The sequence below is a fragment of the Sipha flava genome, unplaced genomic scaffold (genome assembly GCF_003268045.1).
Source record: "Sipha flava isolate LNK unplaced genomic scaffold, YSA_version1 36_pilon_pilon, whole genome shotgun sequence".
Lineage (NCBI taxonomy): Eukaryota > Metazoa > Arthropoda > Insecta > Hemiptera > Aphididae > Sipha > Sipha flava.
The window spans coordinates 4,357,559-4,374,304 of NW_020273076.1; the positions used below are offsets into that span (position 1 = coordinate 4,357,559).

The 16,746-nt window shown below is 29.1% G+C and overlaps 1 protein-coding gene and 1 pseudogene across 2 annotated transcripts; one reads left to right on the forward strand and one right to left on the reverse strand.

Annotated features, from left to right (window-relative positions):
- Positions 1 to 7,953, reverse strand: part of LOC112687916 — a 22,976-nt pseudogene extending 15,023 nt beyond the window's left edge.
- Positions 7,954 to 10,109: 2,156 nt separating this feature from the next.
- On the forward strand, positions 10,110 to 12,784 carry LOC112687962 (zinc finger MYM-type protein 1-like). 2 transcript variants are annotated; one of them, XM_025560964.1, is made up of 7 exons: positions 10,110 to 10,526; positions 10,644 to 10,830; positions 10,974 to 11,249; positions 11,497 to 11,692; positions 11,788 to 12,109; positions 12,185 to 12,437; positions 12,529 to 12,784. In XM_025560964.1, the coding sequence occupies exons 3-6, from the start codon at positions 11,219 to 11,221 to the stop codon at positions 12,368 to 12,370; spliced, it is 735 nt and encodes a 244-aa protein (XP_025416749.1). In that variant the 5' UTR covers positions 10,110 to 10,526; positions 10,644 to 10,830; positions 10,974 to 11,218; the 3' UTR covers positions 12,371 to 12,437; positions 12,529 to 12,784. The 2 variants fall into 2 exon arrangements, with proteins under 2 accessions (XP_025416749.1, XP_025416750.1); XM_025560965.1 differs by having other exon boundaries at positions 11,788 to 12,079.
- Positions 12,785 to 16,746: the final 3,962 nt, after the last annotated feature.

A 16,746-nucleotide genomic window follows, 5' to 3' on the forward strand; every position in this document is an offset into this window, starting at 1 on the left:
ACACACACACACACACACACACACACACACACACACACACACACACAATATTTATATATACAACATTATATAATTAAAAATCGTTTTTTGCTTTTGGCATCTAGCCCGTATTGATTTCGAATTCTCATTTTAAATTTTCTACGTCCATTTCAGAATAAAAATTTACGGATTCTAGAAGTAAAAATAACGAAACATCGAATAAAGCTATTCATACCACTGTTGAAAGTATCCAAAATAATGATTCTTCATCTCTTCACACGCATCAACACGAACTTTCGGCTGTGAAAGAAAACACCGAAAATGAAATAAATGTAGCCTCATTTCCATCTCCGATTATATTAAATTTGAAATCTAAGCCAATGAATTTAGATATTGGTATTTTCGATTCTATCAATATTACACTATTTGAAATTGAAAAAGTTGTTCGATATGGGCATGAAATTGTACGTGAAAACTTGCCAAAAGATAACTATCGCAAATTTCCAATTTTTATATTTTCATACAAATAGCCAAATGGAGAAGTAGTTGATCGAGATTGGCTGGTTTGGAGTCGATGTAAAAAAGCTTTATTTTGTTTTCTTTATCGCCTATTTAGTAAATTAGTTGGTGCCCAACGATCAATGTTGGAAAAAAATTGTATGAAAGAGTTCCTCAGCACCAAAATAACGTTGATCATAAAAATGTTATGTAGAGTGGAAATGTTTCGAAAAAAGAATTGCTGATGAATTATTGATTGAACATCAGTTATCTGATCAAATTACTTCAGAAGCTCAAAAATGGAGAAATATTTTGAAAAGAATTCTTCATGTTATTATATTTATTGGAGAAAGAGGATTGCCATTGAGAGGAGATAACTGCTTGATAAGAAATTCAAGTTATGGACTTTTATTTAAAAATTCACATTTGATTGATAAAATAAATTATTTTTTCACAAAATAGTTTTTTTTTAGGCATCTTGGAATTAATTAGTGAATATGACACCATTCTGTAAGAACATTTACTTAAAATAAAAGAAGCACAATAAATAACCAACGTTTGCAAGTTCATTATCTTTCTCCCACGATACAAAATGAGTTCATAGCTTTGTGTAGCAAACAAGATGAAAACCGTATAGTTGATAAAATCAAGGTGGCAAAATATTATTCTATAATCGTTGATGCTACGCCAGATGCCGCTCACATTGAACAAAATGCTTTTATTTTTCGTTATGTACGATATGATGATAAATCCGAGTTGTATAAAATCGAAGAGCATTTTCTATCTTTCGAAAATTGTAACCTGAAAACCGGTGCACAGATTGCTACACTCATTCGCGAAAAAATTGAAGCTCGAAGCATATCAATTTCTGATTGTCGTGGTCAGGGCTATGACAATGGCTCCAATATAAGCGGATGCTACAAAGGTGTACAAAAGCAAATTATCGACTTGAACAAGTTAGCAGTATATTCACCATGTGGCTGTCATACTTTGGATTTGTGTGGAATAGCAGCTGCTGCATGTTGTCCGGATGCAATAACTTTTTTCGGTGTGATACTACAAAAATGTTATAATATCTTTAGCAGTAGCCCACAACGTTGGGAAATTTTACTTAGAAACGTTAAGTGCTCTTTACATACTACCTCCGATACAAGATGGTCTGCTGGAGTGGACTGTGTGAAACCTTTTGTTGCCCATTTACGTGGAATAGTAAACGCCATTGACGAACTATTTTTACTAAATCTCAATACAGATTTGATAAATGATTTGAAAGGTATTAAAAAATGTATTACATCTTTCAAATTCTTATTAATGTCATCGACATGGCTGAAAATCCTTATACCAATTGACTTGAGAAATAACGTGATTCAAGCTAGAATTGCGATTATTGATGTGGAAAAAGATAATATTGCGAGTTTGATTAGTGAACTTACATATATACAAAGTAATTGGAACCTAATATTGCAGGAATATGAATTAGTTGCCACCAATTTGGGATGAAGTGCCAGTTTTCCTGAAAAAAGACGAACTAGGTCGAATATTCCAAATGTTTCCCTCGAAGATCATTTTAAAATGTTTAAATTTTATGTGATTCTAGATTCAGTTGTCGCCAGCATAACACATTGATTCAAAGTAATTACTGAAATTTATTAAAATTTCTGTTTTATGTGGAACTATGCTAATACAGAAAATGAAGAACTATTAAAAGCGTCTGCGAAGAAATTTCAAGAAATTTATAATTGTGATGTTTCTATTGAACTTATAGATGAAATCGTTCTATTGAAATCGATTCAATCTTTGAATATTGGACAACCTTTATCGCCACTCGTTCTTTTGAATAAATTGAAGGAGCTCAAATTAAATAATTTGTTTCCGAATGTTTGTATCGTCTTATGAATTTTCCTAACGCTGCTCGTAACGGTAGCGAGTGCCGAGCGCTCATTTAGTGTTCTAGCTCGAATAAAAAATCATTACAGGGCCACCATGGGCCAGAAATGATTAAACGGTCTTTCTATTTTGGCTATCGAAAGTAAAACGGCGAGATCAATCAATTACGATGACATAATTGAAGATTTTGCACAACAAAAGGCGCGAAAAGCGAATTTTTGAAATTTTAATTAATAAAAAGTTTAACATTTGGGTTCATGTTTTTTCTTTCTTAAAAAAAAAAACAAATGTACCAACTAAATTATATAGTAATATAAGGCAATGTCAAAAATATGTTGATTCCTATTTTTTTTTTATATCATTTTAACTATTTCCGATATTCTATACCTATTTTTCCTAAATAAAAATATTAAGTTTTTTATTTTTACTTTTTATATTTGATATTTTTAAAAGCAGGGGCCCGCACCTTACCACGGGGCCCGACGTGACTCTCGACGGCCCTGACCGTTCGACAAACATTTTACATACGAGAAAAGTTTTAATTATTGAATTCACTTAAAAAAAAAAAAAAACATTTTTGAGTAATTTTATAGTTAAAACTTTTTATCTAATTCCGTCAAAATATTCATTACTAGCATTGCATCGTGGACAGAATGTGTAAAAATTGGATTAGTTGGAAGAATTATTCTTTAATGGAAATAGAGCTGCCTTGTCTCATTTCTTTTAAATGATATTTTTGAATCTTATACTGATATCTTCTATTGCTTTAAGCTTAAAGACGGAACTGATTATGTGTCTATCTATGAGACGTGTATATACATGTATGCTACATAATTCGTTCTAAACTTGACTAGTTCATAATTATTTTTTGTAAATATTTTAGCTTTACACTTTTTTCTTCACATTCCTAGTGTTGTTAATTTTATACGTATACACATAGTTAAAATGTTTGTAATTAGCACACATTGTCCTAAGCAGGGTCGGCGAAGGGCATGTGCAGATTGTGCATGATTACACAGTGAGGCAGTATTAACAACGAAGAATTCACAATATTAGTCCTCACGCTTTCTTTTTTCCTTACAATGCACATTCGTGTAATCTTATAAATGAGTTTAAGAGTTTTTAGGTTTTTCCACATTAAAATTTACATTTTTTTCGGCGCCTAAGCAAATTTTTTAAATTATATTACGAATATAAATGTTTACTGTAATTTAAATTATAATTATATTTGGCTAATTATGTTTTATTTTTATATTTGACGAATATTTGTATTATATAACGTACTCATATTAAAAAATATAATGTGTTTTTATACTATTAAAACGAAGATCACTCGTCCTGAATTCGCAGATCACCCACCTCCCGGTAGATCACCTGCTACACGAATGCCAAAATGTTTTATAGATAGTTCATGATTATTATTTACAACAATTACCATTTTCAATATTCATATACACCTTGAGGAACCCTTAAATTCCGCGGAACACACTTTGAGAATTGCTGCTCTAATTCATACAACATATATATTTTTGCATCCAGTATACGTACACAAATTTTAAACGCATGGGTTATCTGTCATACTCATACACCCACGTAATGGTGTTATTTAAATTATTTCTCTATCGAAGTTATTTCCCGTGATTAAATTAATTATAAATTACACGAGACTTGAATCTATATATAATTTATATAAAGTCCCTACTTTTTTTTAATGAAAAAATATGAGCTGTACTAGAGAGGCCTTTTTTATAAATTAGCACAGGGTAACTATATCCCTATATATATATATATATATACCGGTACTGGTCCTAAGCATAGACATAATAATTATACATAGTTATTATGTCTATGATTCTAGGTTACTTGTGATAAATTCTATATTTATATATAAAAAACGATACTAAACATAATTGAATAATAAGAATAAATACATTTAATAAGAAAATAAATGAAATGTTCAATAACGTTGTTGCGATCAAAGCAACTTTCAAATGTGTTTATGGTTCCGAACCTAATAACCGATTTCTGTCGCCCATGGTGAGTTCTCAAAAATATCAGAAACAAATTTAAATTTAATGGAAAAATGGAATATAATCAGTACCGATTTTTTTTCGACTATAGTAGGTAAGCGTGACGAGGGAAACCTGGGCAGCGAGCCGTTTCACGAGCATGAAATACTAAATACTACTAACAATAGTAGCATACTATTGTTAGTAGTATTACTATTAGTAGGTATACACAATTAAAATTTAGATAAATAAATTCTAGTTATTTGGATATTATTCACAATAACGCTAAATTTGTACACCAAACCCCAACAAATTAAATACCAGGATCTATAAATATATCTACCTAATGCTGGAAAAATTGTGTATTAAATATTACAATCAACAAAGAAAACAATATTAAAATCCACTGTGTATTCCAAAAAAAGTATCAAATTTTGATTTTCACATGACAACAGGGGTATACCCAAGGGAGGATTTTCGGGTTCGGACCCCCCCCATTGAAATTTCTAAATGGTTTAATAATAAATATTATAATAATAGTTTGTAGTGTATTTTAATTTCCCATCATCTTCGATATACAAAGTCTTATAATTTAAAATAAATAATTAATAATTAATAATGATAATTTAATTTAAAATAATTATATAAAAATTTTGATTTTCTGTTTTTTTAATATTATTTATTATTGTCAATTGTAGCTTAATTAAGCTTAGCTTAATTGTATACATCTGTTCATTTTTTTTTTTATAATTATAATTATCCTTTTAAAATAGCTACAAACTAATATTGTCTTTTATCCATAGATATAGATAGCCTGCAACGGCTAGGAATGTCTTATTTTATTAATAATATAAAAAAAAAAAATAAAAAAAAATTGTCAATTGAATAATGTATTTTTTTATAAAATTTTACTACTAAATAAAAATTGATTTCAAATTATAGTACCTACCTATTATATTAAACATTTGTGTATAATATCTGTGATGCGTGTATAACTATTGCGACTATTACTATAGTTATTACAGTAATTTGTTGGTGTTGAATTAAACTGTAATTATAATTAGAGAATAGAGAAAATAAAAATATTGGACCCCCCTCGCATAAAAAATTTCTGGGTACGCCACTACATGACAATTTTCAATTATAAATAATAAAATATGTGTGATGCATATAGACATATACGGCAAATGTTTATCATCATTATGCATAAATGTAAATTTTAGATAAATTGTTTAATTAGTTATCAATATCAATAAGCAAAGAATATAATGGTCAGAACAGCTGAATATTCAAAATAAATAATCCTTTGGAAATTTATGTTTCTTATATAATTATAAAATATTACAAATTATCATTAATTACACATCGTTTTATACATCATGAAATTATTTAATTAAATTAATCTTTTTCGTAGATGTAATCACAAATTAATATTTTTTTACATATTAAAAAATTAAGGGCGTATTTGGAGGGAAAAGGGGGAATTCGCCCCCCATGGCTCGTATTTTTGTTGAATATAATACATTGATTTACTTAAAAAATGTAATGTATAAATAATTAAGAATATAAATTATTAGTTATCATTATAATGCTATCATTATAACAGAAACATGAGCTGTAGGTAATGAAAAATTATTTTTAAGTTTGTATTGAAGAAATATTAGTTTCGCCCCCCCCCCCATGGCCATAACTCAAACATGTCCTTGAGAAAAATTCAATTTAAACTACGTTAAAATTTCTAAAAAAAATCAGAATTACGCTATACCACAATATAAAAGAACGTCATAGCTACTGATAAATCTGAATTTTGTAAAGAAATGTAAAAACGCATTTAACTTTGATTGTTTGTGCCCAGTGGCGTATTTAGGAATTTTGCTAGGGGGGATGAAATATATAATAATACATCCTAACAGCCATAAATTCGTACATAATATACATTTTTAAAATCCCCTAACTTGTTACCTATTGAGGTTAGTGTGGATCAAGGCAAAATAAGAATTAATCTTTATAATTACCTCATCATTTTCCAAACAAATTTTTTTATTTGTACTAAAATAAGAAAATAAAGTTTTTTTTTGTTTTTGAGTATTACTCATATTTACCGCGGTTACATGCACAGTTAAAACCGATTTAACTCAATTCGAATTAGTTAACTCCTGGAGTTAAATGCATGTAAACGACTGTTAATTCAGTTTTATACCAATTCGGTTTACCTAAAACGGTTTAGTTAATTCACATTTGAAATGCGCATTGGAAATAACTACGGGAGTTCAAAATGCATATAAACGGATGATACTACAACAACCGAATCAGGATTGCGGTAATTTGTTGTGATAAGGAAAAAATGAAATTATTAATTCGAATATTAAGGTAAATCGGTTTAAACTGTGCATGTAAACGTTGCCACGTAAACTGGTTTGGTGGAAGTGTATTATCCTAATACGGTATTACTATAGTATGTATACTTGTGACCTAATTCGAATTGATTCAATACGTATCAAATTAATACGAATTAATGGATGCATGTAAACGTAGTAATTGTCTTAAAACTTCACAGTTACAACTTACAAGACGCAAAAAATAAAGTCGAACAATAGTCAATTCGGCAGTAAGTCAGTTCTCAGAATGGCGCGGCGTCGCTATCCGTCAACGACCAACGACCGTCATATCTACTTTTAACGAATCACGATATCATACGATAAAATATATATATATATAGCTATACATTAGCCATAAATCTACTAGTAACAAATTTTCTAAAAATAAACCCGCCCGGCCGCCCTATGGTTAATCCACGGTCTTCATGGTCATTTTGTTTTGTTTACCGATTGCTTATCGGGTTTATTATAAACACTCTTGCATGAAAAATAATTCGCAGAAACGTACAAAATACAATACACCATAATATAGGTATAGTTTTTGTTGCCTGATAGTCGTACATGCCGCCAACGATAAACGATTAGTGGAGATTAGTATACCAGACTATCAGAGCGGTACAATTACCGCGACTAGAACATATAGAAAACAGAAAACATACATGCTTGAAAGTAATATCATATTAAGAATATTAGAGAAAATGAGACAACTTATAGCTACTTAGGAAAAAAAAAAGGTCAAGGGGGGGGATCTATCCCCCATATCCCCCCCCGTAAATACGCCACTGTTTGTGCCTACAACATATTAAATTAGAATAAATCCAGATAAATCGATATTTCATTAAAATAAACAACTACAATGTCTACAGTGAGTGTAATCCAAAAAAAGAAAATAAAAACAGAAGAGAAGAATGCATCAAGTTTCGATCACAAAAAAATTATAAATTGTTACTTTTCCCAGGAAACTGCATCTGTGATACTTTTTCTTATTTTGAATGTCGACAATCATCTCGGGAATCTTGACTTCATGTTCCTTGGAACTGGATGACATATTAGCTGACGATTATGTTGATATAATTTATTAATTACAAGGTATATGAATTCAGTATGTATAGAAAATTGTCTTTATAATATGGATAAAGGAATGATATGGAATACTGTAAATATCGACGGTTGAGTGTCGTGCTGTCGATATTTCAACACTATTGAACTGTGTCAAAAATACAAATACACAGTTTAGAATTTTCTGAAAACTAATGTACCAGTGTGGCCTTATCTTGTGAATTTTCGTTCACGTTGGCTTATCTTGGGTTTTATACATAAATCTATAATGACTAGACTTTATCGATCTATCACGGTGACAACTAAAATTTTAAACCTGAGTACGCACCGGAGCGTGAGTGTAAGAAATATAGTGTGTACGGTTTTACTGTATCGTTCGTTCGCGCTCGATTCGTGACGTTGTCGATCCACACGCATGTCGGTACATCATGAGAACACACGAGCGAACAAAAGTGACCAATGCTCGCGTGTGGCCCGTTGCGCGATCGTTTAGACTTGTGCGTGAACGTTCGCCGAACAGGTCACACGGCGAGCCGCTCATGGTCGGTTAGTGATGGGCGCTACCGACTAGTTTTGACTATCGATAGTCTATCGATAGTTTAATAAAACACCGAGTGGTTATTCAAACGGATGATAGTATTAATTATTCAATATTTTTCAAAATATCGATTGAACTATTGAACCTGATGAACACTACCGACTAGTTTTGACTATCGACAGTTTTAAAAACAATCGAGTTAATCGAAACCATCAAATATTATTTTATACATGAATAGATAGTCCGAAAACAATCGAGACAATCATTTAAACAACCGAGTGAATAGATGGTTTAAACTACCGAATAGTCCGTTAGTTTCCACTTGATAGTGTCTATTACTACTAGTTAGTTAATTGTTGGAAACAACAGTCGAAGATTTGATCGAATTCTTGCAATGCCATTTGTGGTCTGCTGAAATCAATTTCTAAGTCACAAACCACAAGTACAAAACTAAGCGTATTTACTTCTTTTTAGGTGATCCAATAAATTAGTTGTACCATTATATCTTTAATAATTATTTTTACAAATAGTGCAAATAGCCACGCCTGAGTTATTTGCATCCTTTTTAAAATGCTTCCAAACGATAGAACAATTTTTTTTTTTTTTTTTGGGAAGTGGCATTATGAATTGAACATGTAAATAAATAATAAAAAATAAAAATTATGTTAATATATTATATTATATATATTTATATTAATAATAAACTAATATTAAATCATACAGTGAAATAGACGAATCAAAAAATAAACATTAATACTAATTAAGTATTACTCAGATACAACGATAACAGTCGATTGTTTTGATGGTCAATAGTCGATTGTTTAGATAGTCCGAAAACAATCGAGTTAAACGGTTAAACAACCGAGTGAATAGATAGTTTAAATTACCAAACAGTTCGATAGTTTTCATTCGGTAGTGCCCATCACTACTTAGTAGCACCACAGAATAGCTGTGGCATCACGATTAAAGATATACAGGTTGCGCAACGATTACTGCTAATCAGTGGTTGAATTACGCAGAGGGACTGAGCTACTCTTGATTCTTCTTCATATTATAGCGTACCCCTTTATTTAATTCATCAAGGAACGCAGGGAACGCAGCGTCTTTCAACATTTTGATGAATATAAATTTGTTTCTTAGAAAAATTAAATAAATATGAAAAAAAATTGGAAAAGATTAATATTTTATTTAATTTTTGGTATTAGTTCTTAATCTGTATATTATTATTAGCACATATGTATATTAAGAACGCAATAATAAAATATATAATAATATGTTACATAATTTATGTAACACGTTTCAAGTGTTTCCACCACGTATTAATTCGTGGTATAAATTGGTAAATTGCTAAAAATATAACTATTACGAAAACTTTCCCCGGGTGTACCGACGATAACTATCTTTAGTAAACCACATAGGCGGAAATTGGGGGGGGGCTTGAGGGGTCTTAGCCCCCTCAAAACGTACAAATAGAAAAATTAGCCCCCTCAAATAATTGATCACTGCAGGTTACTGCAATAAATAATAATAAATATTAACTTTCAATTCAAATATTGTTGGAACGCGAATAAAACATTTAGAGAATATTATCGAAAAAAAAATAGGATGTGATATATTTTCTGATTTCATTGTCAAATGCCTAAGTCCATATAGCACAGAGGCACAGCATAGTAAATATTTAAGAATCAATGTATATTAGTTTATTAGTACCTATATATAAACGATATCAGTTGAATCTAATGATTGGTTTCAATGCGCAGACAACGATATCTCATTATTTTCTTGGAATTGTCAATTATGTTATAAAAATAGACGAAATAGTAAATACCAATGTAAAATTTGACAATTCCAAACACACAACAGTGATATTTCTATTTCATTAGCCATTCAACCATTGTCCATTGCATCGTATGTACTGTTAAGTGTTGTTTCGTTTTTTTAACTTCGTTCAATTTTTTTTTAAATATGTCCAAAAATGTATTTGACATATTTAATTTAAAAAAAAAGAATGTTCCGACCGTCGATATTGACTAAGTCAGAATTGATTCTGCATTATTTGAATCATCTTCGACTGTACATTCAGGCACGGTAAAACAATAGAATAAACATTTACAGCATAATAAATTGATAAGTGATTTGGGAACTTTAGACACAGGCCCTGTTCGTCCATTGCTAAAAGTAAGTATTTTTAGTTTTTACTTGTACCGAGGTACTTGTGAGATATTGAATTTAAATAATATAAGACTATCTACTTGAAGTTAATACAACATTTTTTATTTTATAACTGTGCTATAGACTTATCCAAAAACTAATTTTGGTTCACAAAACTGAAGTTTTAACGATAAATACTATTCAAAATATGAATGGATTGAATATAGTATTGTGAATGATGCTATTTTTTTTTTGCTGTCGGCATTATTCTACCGGAAAAAGTGTACAAGATGATGTGTTTACATTAACTGGGTTTAAAAATTGGAAAAAAGTATGTTTAACAAACTTAATGATAGGTAGTAGCATTGATTATAAATGCTATATTTATAATCAATAGTAGTTGGTACCTATACTTTTTGTATTATAATCTGACATGTTCAAAATATTGTATTATATACTCAATTGACTATTTAGTTAACTGGATCAAGAGGGAAAAAAGGCAATAAGCAAAGTAAACTTGAAGCACATTCAACTTGTAAACACCATTTGACTTGCATGACTAAATGGGAACAACATGTTAAAACTAAGTCCTCAGTTAGCATTCAAGAACAATTATCTTCAAGTCATAAACTGATTGTTGAAAAGAAGAGAAAATATATAAAAACTCTTATTGAAAATAACCTTATTTTTGAGCAAACAAGGACTGGCTTTCAGAGGACATGATGAATCTTAAACTTTCTTCAAATAAAGGTGAGTAGTATTATTTATTAACTACTGTGCAATAACATTTAATTATTATCATATAATCTCTATAAAAAGTCAAGTAATGACTTTTTTTGTTTATTCTATAAACAAATTATTAAATATTTAATATTAATTAATTAATTTTTAATATTTAATGTATTAAATAATAGACCCCAATGAACATATTTGTATGGTAGGCCATATTGTGTTCACAATTTGTAATACATATATGTATTCATATTTTATTAAATAGGAAATTTTAAAGAAACATGTGATTTACTGGCAAAAAATTGCCCTGAATTTGAAGAAAAGTATAGCAACTTGACTAATTTCACCAGTCATTTAATTCAAGATGAATTGGTAAACTTATCTGCAGAGAGCATTCGGTCCAAAATAACCAAGGAAATAAAATGTAATAAAGTATTTGGAATTATGATTGATGAAGCAAGGTACCTACTACCTACTACCTAACATTTAAATATTTAAGAATAAATGATTCAACAGTAATAAATGCTAACTATTCACTATTTATACTTAATTTTAGATGTTTTAAAGAAGAACAAATGTCTGTATGTGTTAGATACACTGTTGGTCTAAATGTTGTTGAACGTTTTCTGGGTTTTGTAGACGTTTCAGAAAATCAAAATGCAGATTCATTATGTGCTAAAATATTTGAATTCCTTACTGAGAACCAATTGGATAAATATCACATTGTGGCACAATCATATGACGGTGCCAGTGTCATGTCTGGCAAATTTAATGGTGTTCAATCCAAAGTAAAAAACAAATTTCCCTATGCCATTTACACCCATTGCATGGCTCATCGGATGAACATTGTAGTTATTGATATGTGCAAAATTGTAAAGGTAATAAAATACAATACAATATTTTACTTTTTGGGAAAATGTTTTTATTTTTTCTAAATCATTTTTATTTTTTAGGAATCTAGAATTGTTTTTAATACAATAGAATCATTGTATAAGCACTTTTCTCATCCTACTAAAAATAAAACTCTAGTTACTATGCATAGAAAATTAGGAGTTAAAATATCAAAAATAAATTCTTTGAGTGATACAAGGTGGAATTGTAGATGGAAAAACTGTGAGTCAGTTGTATACAATTATTAAGCAATTATTGCAGTTTTGTAAGAAGAAATAGATAACCAACTGGACCGAAATGTAAATAAAGCTATAGGTATACTCATATCATTTTTAATTAAATATTAATACTATTGTCTAATTATAAGCACCGGATTAATTTAATATGTTTTGAATATTTTTTATAGGTATACTTACAATAATGCAAAAAGGATCATTTGTTATTTTTCTATTAATTTTGCAACATGTATTATCTTCCATAAATATACTTAGCAACATGTTTCAAGATAAAACTACTACATTGGGTAATGCAGGTAATCTAATAAACAGCATAATACTAAGTTTTAAGAATGCTAGATCTACCATTGGCTTTAGTGACTTGTGGTTAGACATAAAAACTTTTTGTGATGAAAATGATGTTTAACTGATCCTACCTTTTCAAACTCGAGGTTAGTATTGTGTTTGTGTACCTAATAAAAAATATTTGTTTAAATATTTATTTATTTAAATTAATATTATTTTTAAGCTTATTTAATATGTTTATTATTAGCATCTAAGCGAATGAGACATGAACCCAATGTTTTTGAAGATTTCATTCTAACAACTACTACTGCCGCAGAATCATTAAATAGTACTGAAACAAATTGTGTAAATGGCTATTTTAAAATATTAGATTGTATAGATGTTAATTTGAAGAAAAGGTTTTCAACTGAAAATCTTCAAATGGCTGAAGCTGTAGACAATTTTATAAAATTAGATTTTAAAAAGAGTGAACTATTTATTAATCATTATAAGGTAATTTCATTATAAAAACTTGCTATCAAAATATAATATTATTGAATTAATAAATGAAATGACATGTAGGATCAACATTTTATTTATTGTAAATTATTCTTATTCTATTTCTAATTAAAGATAATTGTTTTTTTTTTCTAGGATTTATTGGATGTAAAAAGTATAAGTGTTCAATCAGAAATGCATGTTGTGAAGAACTACTTACACTTATCAAATGGCAAAAGCAGTATTAATTTAGAAGCTTTGACTTCAGTACTTTCCAAAAATATATACCCTAACATGTCTAAGCTTATACAAGTTGCACTTACTCTTCCTATAAGTTCGTCAACATGTGAACGTAGTTTTTCTGCAATGAGAAGGATTAAAACATGGCTGAGGTCATCCATGGTACAGAATAGATTAAAAAATTTAGCTATAATTAGTATTGAGAAAGATATTTCTATAAAAATTGAAAAAGAAGCCATATTAAATTTATTTGAAAAAAAAAATAGATACATTATTTTAAAATAAAAATTTTTTAGTTTCATTATAAAGAGTTTTCATTGTTAAAATTTAAGTATATGTATGAGTATATCAGTATATGCATGGTATAGTAGTATATCTATCTAAAATAAATCACGCTTAGGTTTTGCATGATATTTGTAGGGTAATATAATTTTTTTTTTTTTTAGCTATGATATAAAATAAAGTATTTTTAAATATTAGCCCCCTCTAAAATTATGGAGAATTTCCGCCTATGGTAAACCATTGATAATAATAATATATTGATTCCGTATTTTGAGAATCCGTCCGTTGTTTTAGTTAACAAAATTTGTTGACAATTTAATGACAATCGTTTTCAACTAAAATTAAATATTATTTTTATTTTATTTGAAAATAAGGCGCGCCACGAATCAGTAATCAGTATTATGTTAGCTTGTCGCGCACTCTTGTTTGTAATTTATAAATTGTAATTTTTTTGAAAATAGTAAAAACCTCAACCGCATTCCTACAGTCCTGCACGTCAGCAATATACATTTAAGTACCTATACTTAATTTTATAAATAATTATAATTTATTTTTTTGTAGTTTGATAAAATTGCTAATAAAAACTTGATTTTCCAAAAAAAGTTATTAGCCCTTTTTACCTAAGTACCTAGTACCTACCTAAAAAAAAAGTCCCGGGTATGGCTATTGGGCTATAAGCCACACCCGTGCGCACGCCTATGTATAATATATAATTTCAGTATAAGAAAAATAAATACTATCTATGATTTATTAATTAATTTACTAATATAATATTTAAAACTAGATAATAACAATCAATACAACCAACAAGACGTTGATGATCCAGATATCTCCAAGACTGCAGGTATGTGATAAAATTTTTATTTTTAATTAAACATTAAGATCAACATGGTTTTTAAATGAAAGTTTAGAATCAAAATTAACTCCTAAGTCATTAATAATATTTATATGTGACAAATATAAGTTTTAGTGAATTAGTTGGTAAGTAATGTGTTTTTTTTTTATAGAAAATGAAACAGTTGCACATTTATCAATATTTAATATCATACCTACTGTTGTTATTGCACCATATGAATAAATTATTTAAATCTTGTTGTTAAACATCATTTAAACATTTCATTTTTCTTATAAAAATGTTGATATCATCTGGTAATAGCAAAGAGTTCTTAATATTTTTAGCCAAGTCGTTAATAAAGAGAGAATAATAATGGTGAACATATGATCAACTTGATGGACAGTTGATGTTACATTAATTGACTGAGATAAGTTATTTTTATATTTTACAATTTGTTAAAAAAAAATAATTTAGGTATAACAAAAATGGATCATTAATATCATGTAATTCATGTTTAAAGATTACCTGGTAACACAATTATGCAATTATACTGCGTACATTAGTATTTTTTTTTATTAGTATTTGAATTATATATTATAATATATAATAATACATAATGGAAGTTTACCAAACATATTTTTTATTGTATTTTTATTTTTAAGAATGGTGATTTTTATCATATTTAACATTATAATTCTTAACTTAAATGTAATAAGTGTTGTAAGACACGTAAATATTGTGTACGTGTCCACCTTCACATAATAAATGTTAAAGAGAAATCGTCACGTTTGTATAAGGAAATGTCCTTAGAAATTAAGTACGTTTTTAAAATGTAAATACAACTATTAATACAATAACCTACTCCAATAAAATATCGTTCCAAAATAATAATTCAAGAGTGCAACATCACATTTTCATGATGCAGCCCAGGGCGCGTACAAATGGCTAATTATCAAATGTAGAAATCCGATGGCCACAGGATGTACGTGACGTCCGGGACGATTTCACCAAACAGCAGTGACCTATGTAGCGAGCGTTGTGCAGGACACTACGATCGCTGACACATTAATTATTTAACGACGTAGCACGTTGTATGAAATCTTGAGACGTGGGTTGAGAGAGATAGGTAGGTGAATAAATTTAACACTGGTATATTAAACTTATAAACTTACTGTTTTTATTAATTTATCACAATAAATTAACAAACAGTTAAAAACACAAAAAATTAAAATAACAAGTTATTCTGGGCTAAGAATTATATACTCGCGGCGATGTGGCTGTAACAAAGTCCACGACGAGCAATAATTTATTTAACAGGGGAAATGATCAGTCTAACTACCTATCTACATCTGAATAATGCTAAATGCTCAACCCGTATTTATACAGGTTCCAATGACGTAAGAGTGGCCTAATTCTAATATTACTTTATTTTGCCCTCTATTTAGCATTATTATGTAAAAACGTGAAACTACTTGTTGTTTTCACCTTTACCCTGGTTTTCCTGCGTATATGCGAATTTAATATATTATCTATTTTACTCATATACTATTTTAATCTATTAAATAATCAAAATATTATTTTGATTATTAAATTTAGCTGGACCTTGGCGAATTTATTAATATGCGTAATAAGTTATTTTTGATTATTAAATATTAATTAATTAACTGCTGATTATAAAATACGCCTAGCCTTGGGCTTACTACACCTAGCAATCGCAGGACCGACATAAATACCAAAGGGCGAGAGCCGAGACGGCAGTTAGATTCCACAGCTCAAGTCACCCACACATCACCATTGGAGATTCCACGGACTCTGTCCGTATGTACATTGCCTGACCGTTAAGACTTACGAGTTTATCGCTCCGAGCCCTCTGACGCATATAGGTATGCACAAGGAATCTCCACTCCGTACATTTTATAAATTATCTATGTGATTTCTCTTGAACTTAAGTAAATATCTATGTGATTTCTCTTGAACTTAAATAAATATCTATTTCATTTATCAACAATATTGTACGATTCATTTGAACACGAGGGTCGCAACATAAGCCTGTATTTTTTTTTCAGTAAATAAAAAAGATGATAACACTACTGAATGTTAGGACTTAAAACAAACAAAATACTTCAGCGAAGAATATCCATGGCTAAAAAGTTGGGTTGTGATATTGTAATGATTTAAAAATTAAAGTATTTATATGTTAATTTAGGAGTAAAGTATTTATGTGTTTTTTTTAAATCATTACTTATTATATTATAAATATTTAATATTA

Coding starts and splice junctions, on each gene's coding strand:
- LOC112687962 (XM_025560964.1), top strand. CDS start 11,219: ATGATGAATCTTAAACTTTCTTCAAATAAAG. Junction 11,250..11,496: donor TAAACTTTCTTCAAATAAAG/GTGAGTAGTATT, acceptor TTTATTAAATAG/GAAATTTTAAAGAAACATGT. Junction 12,110..12,184: donor ATATGTGCAAAATTGTAAAG/GTAATAAAATAC, acceptor TTTATTTTTTAG/GAATCTAGAATTGTTTTTAA.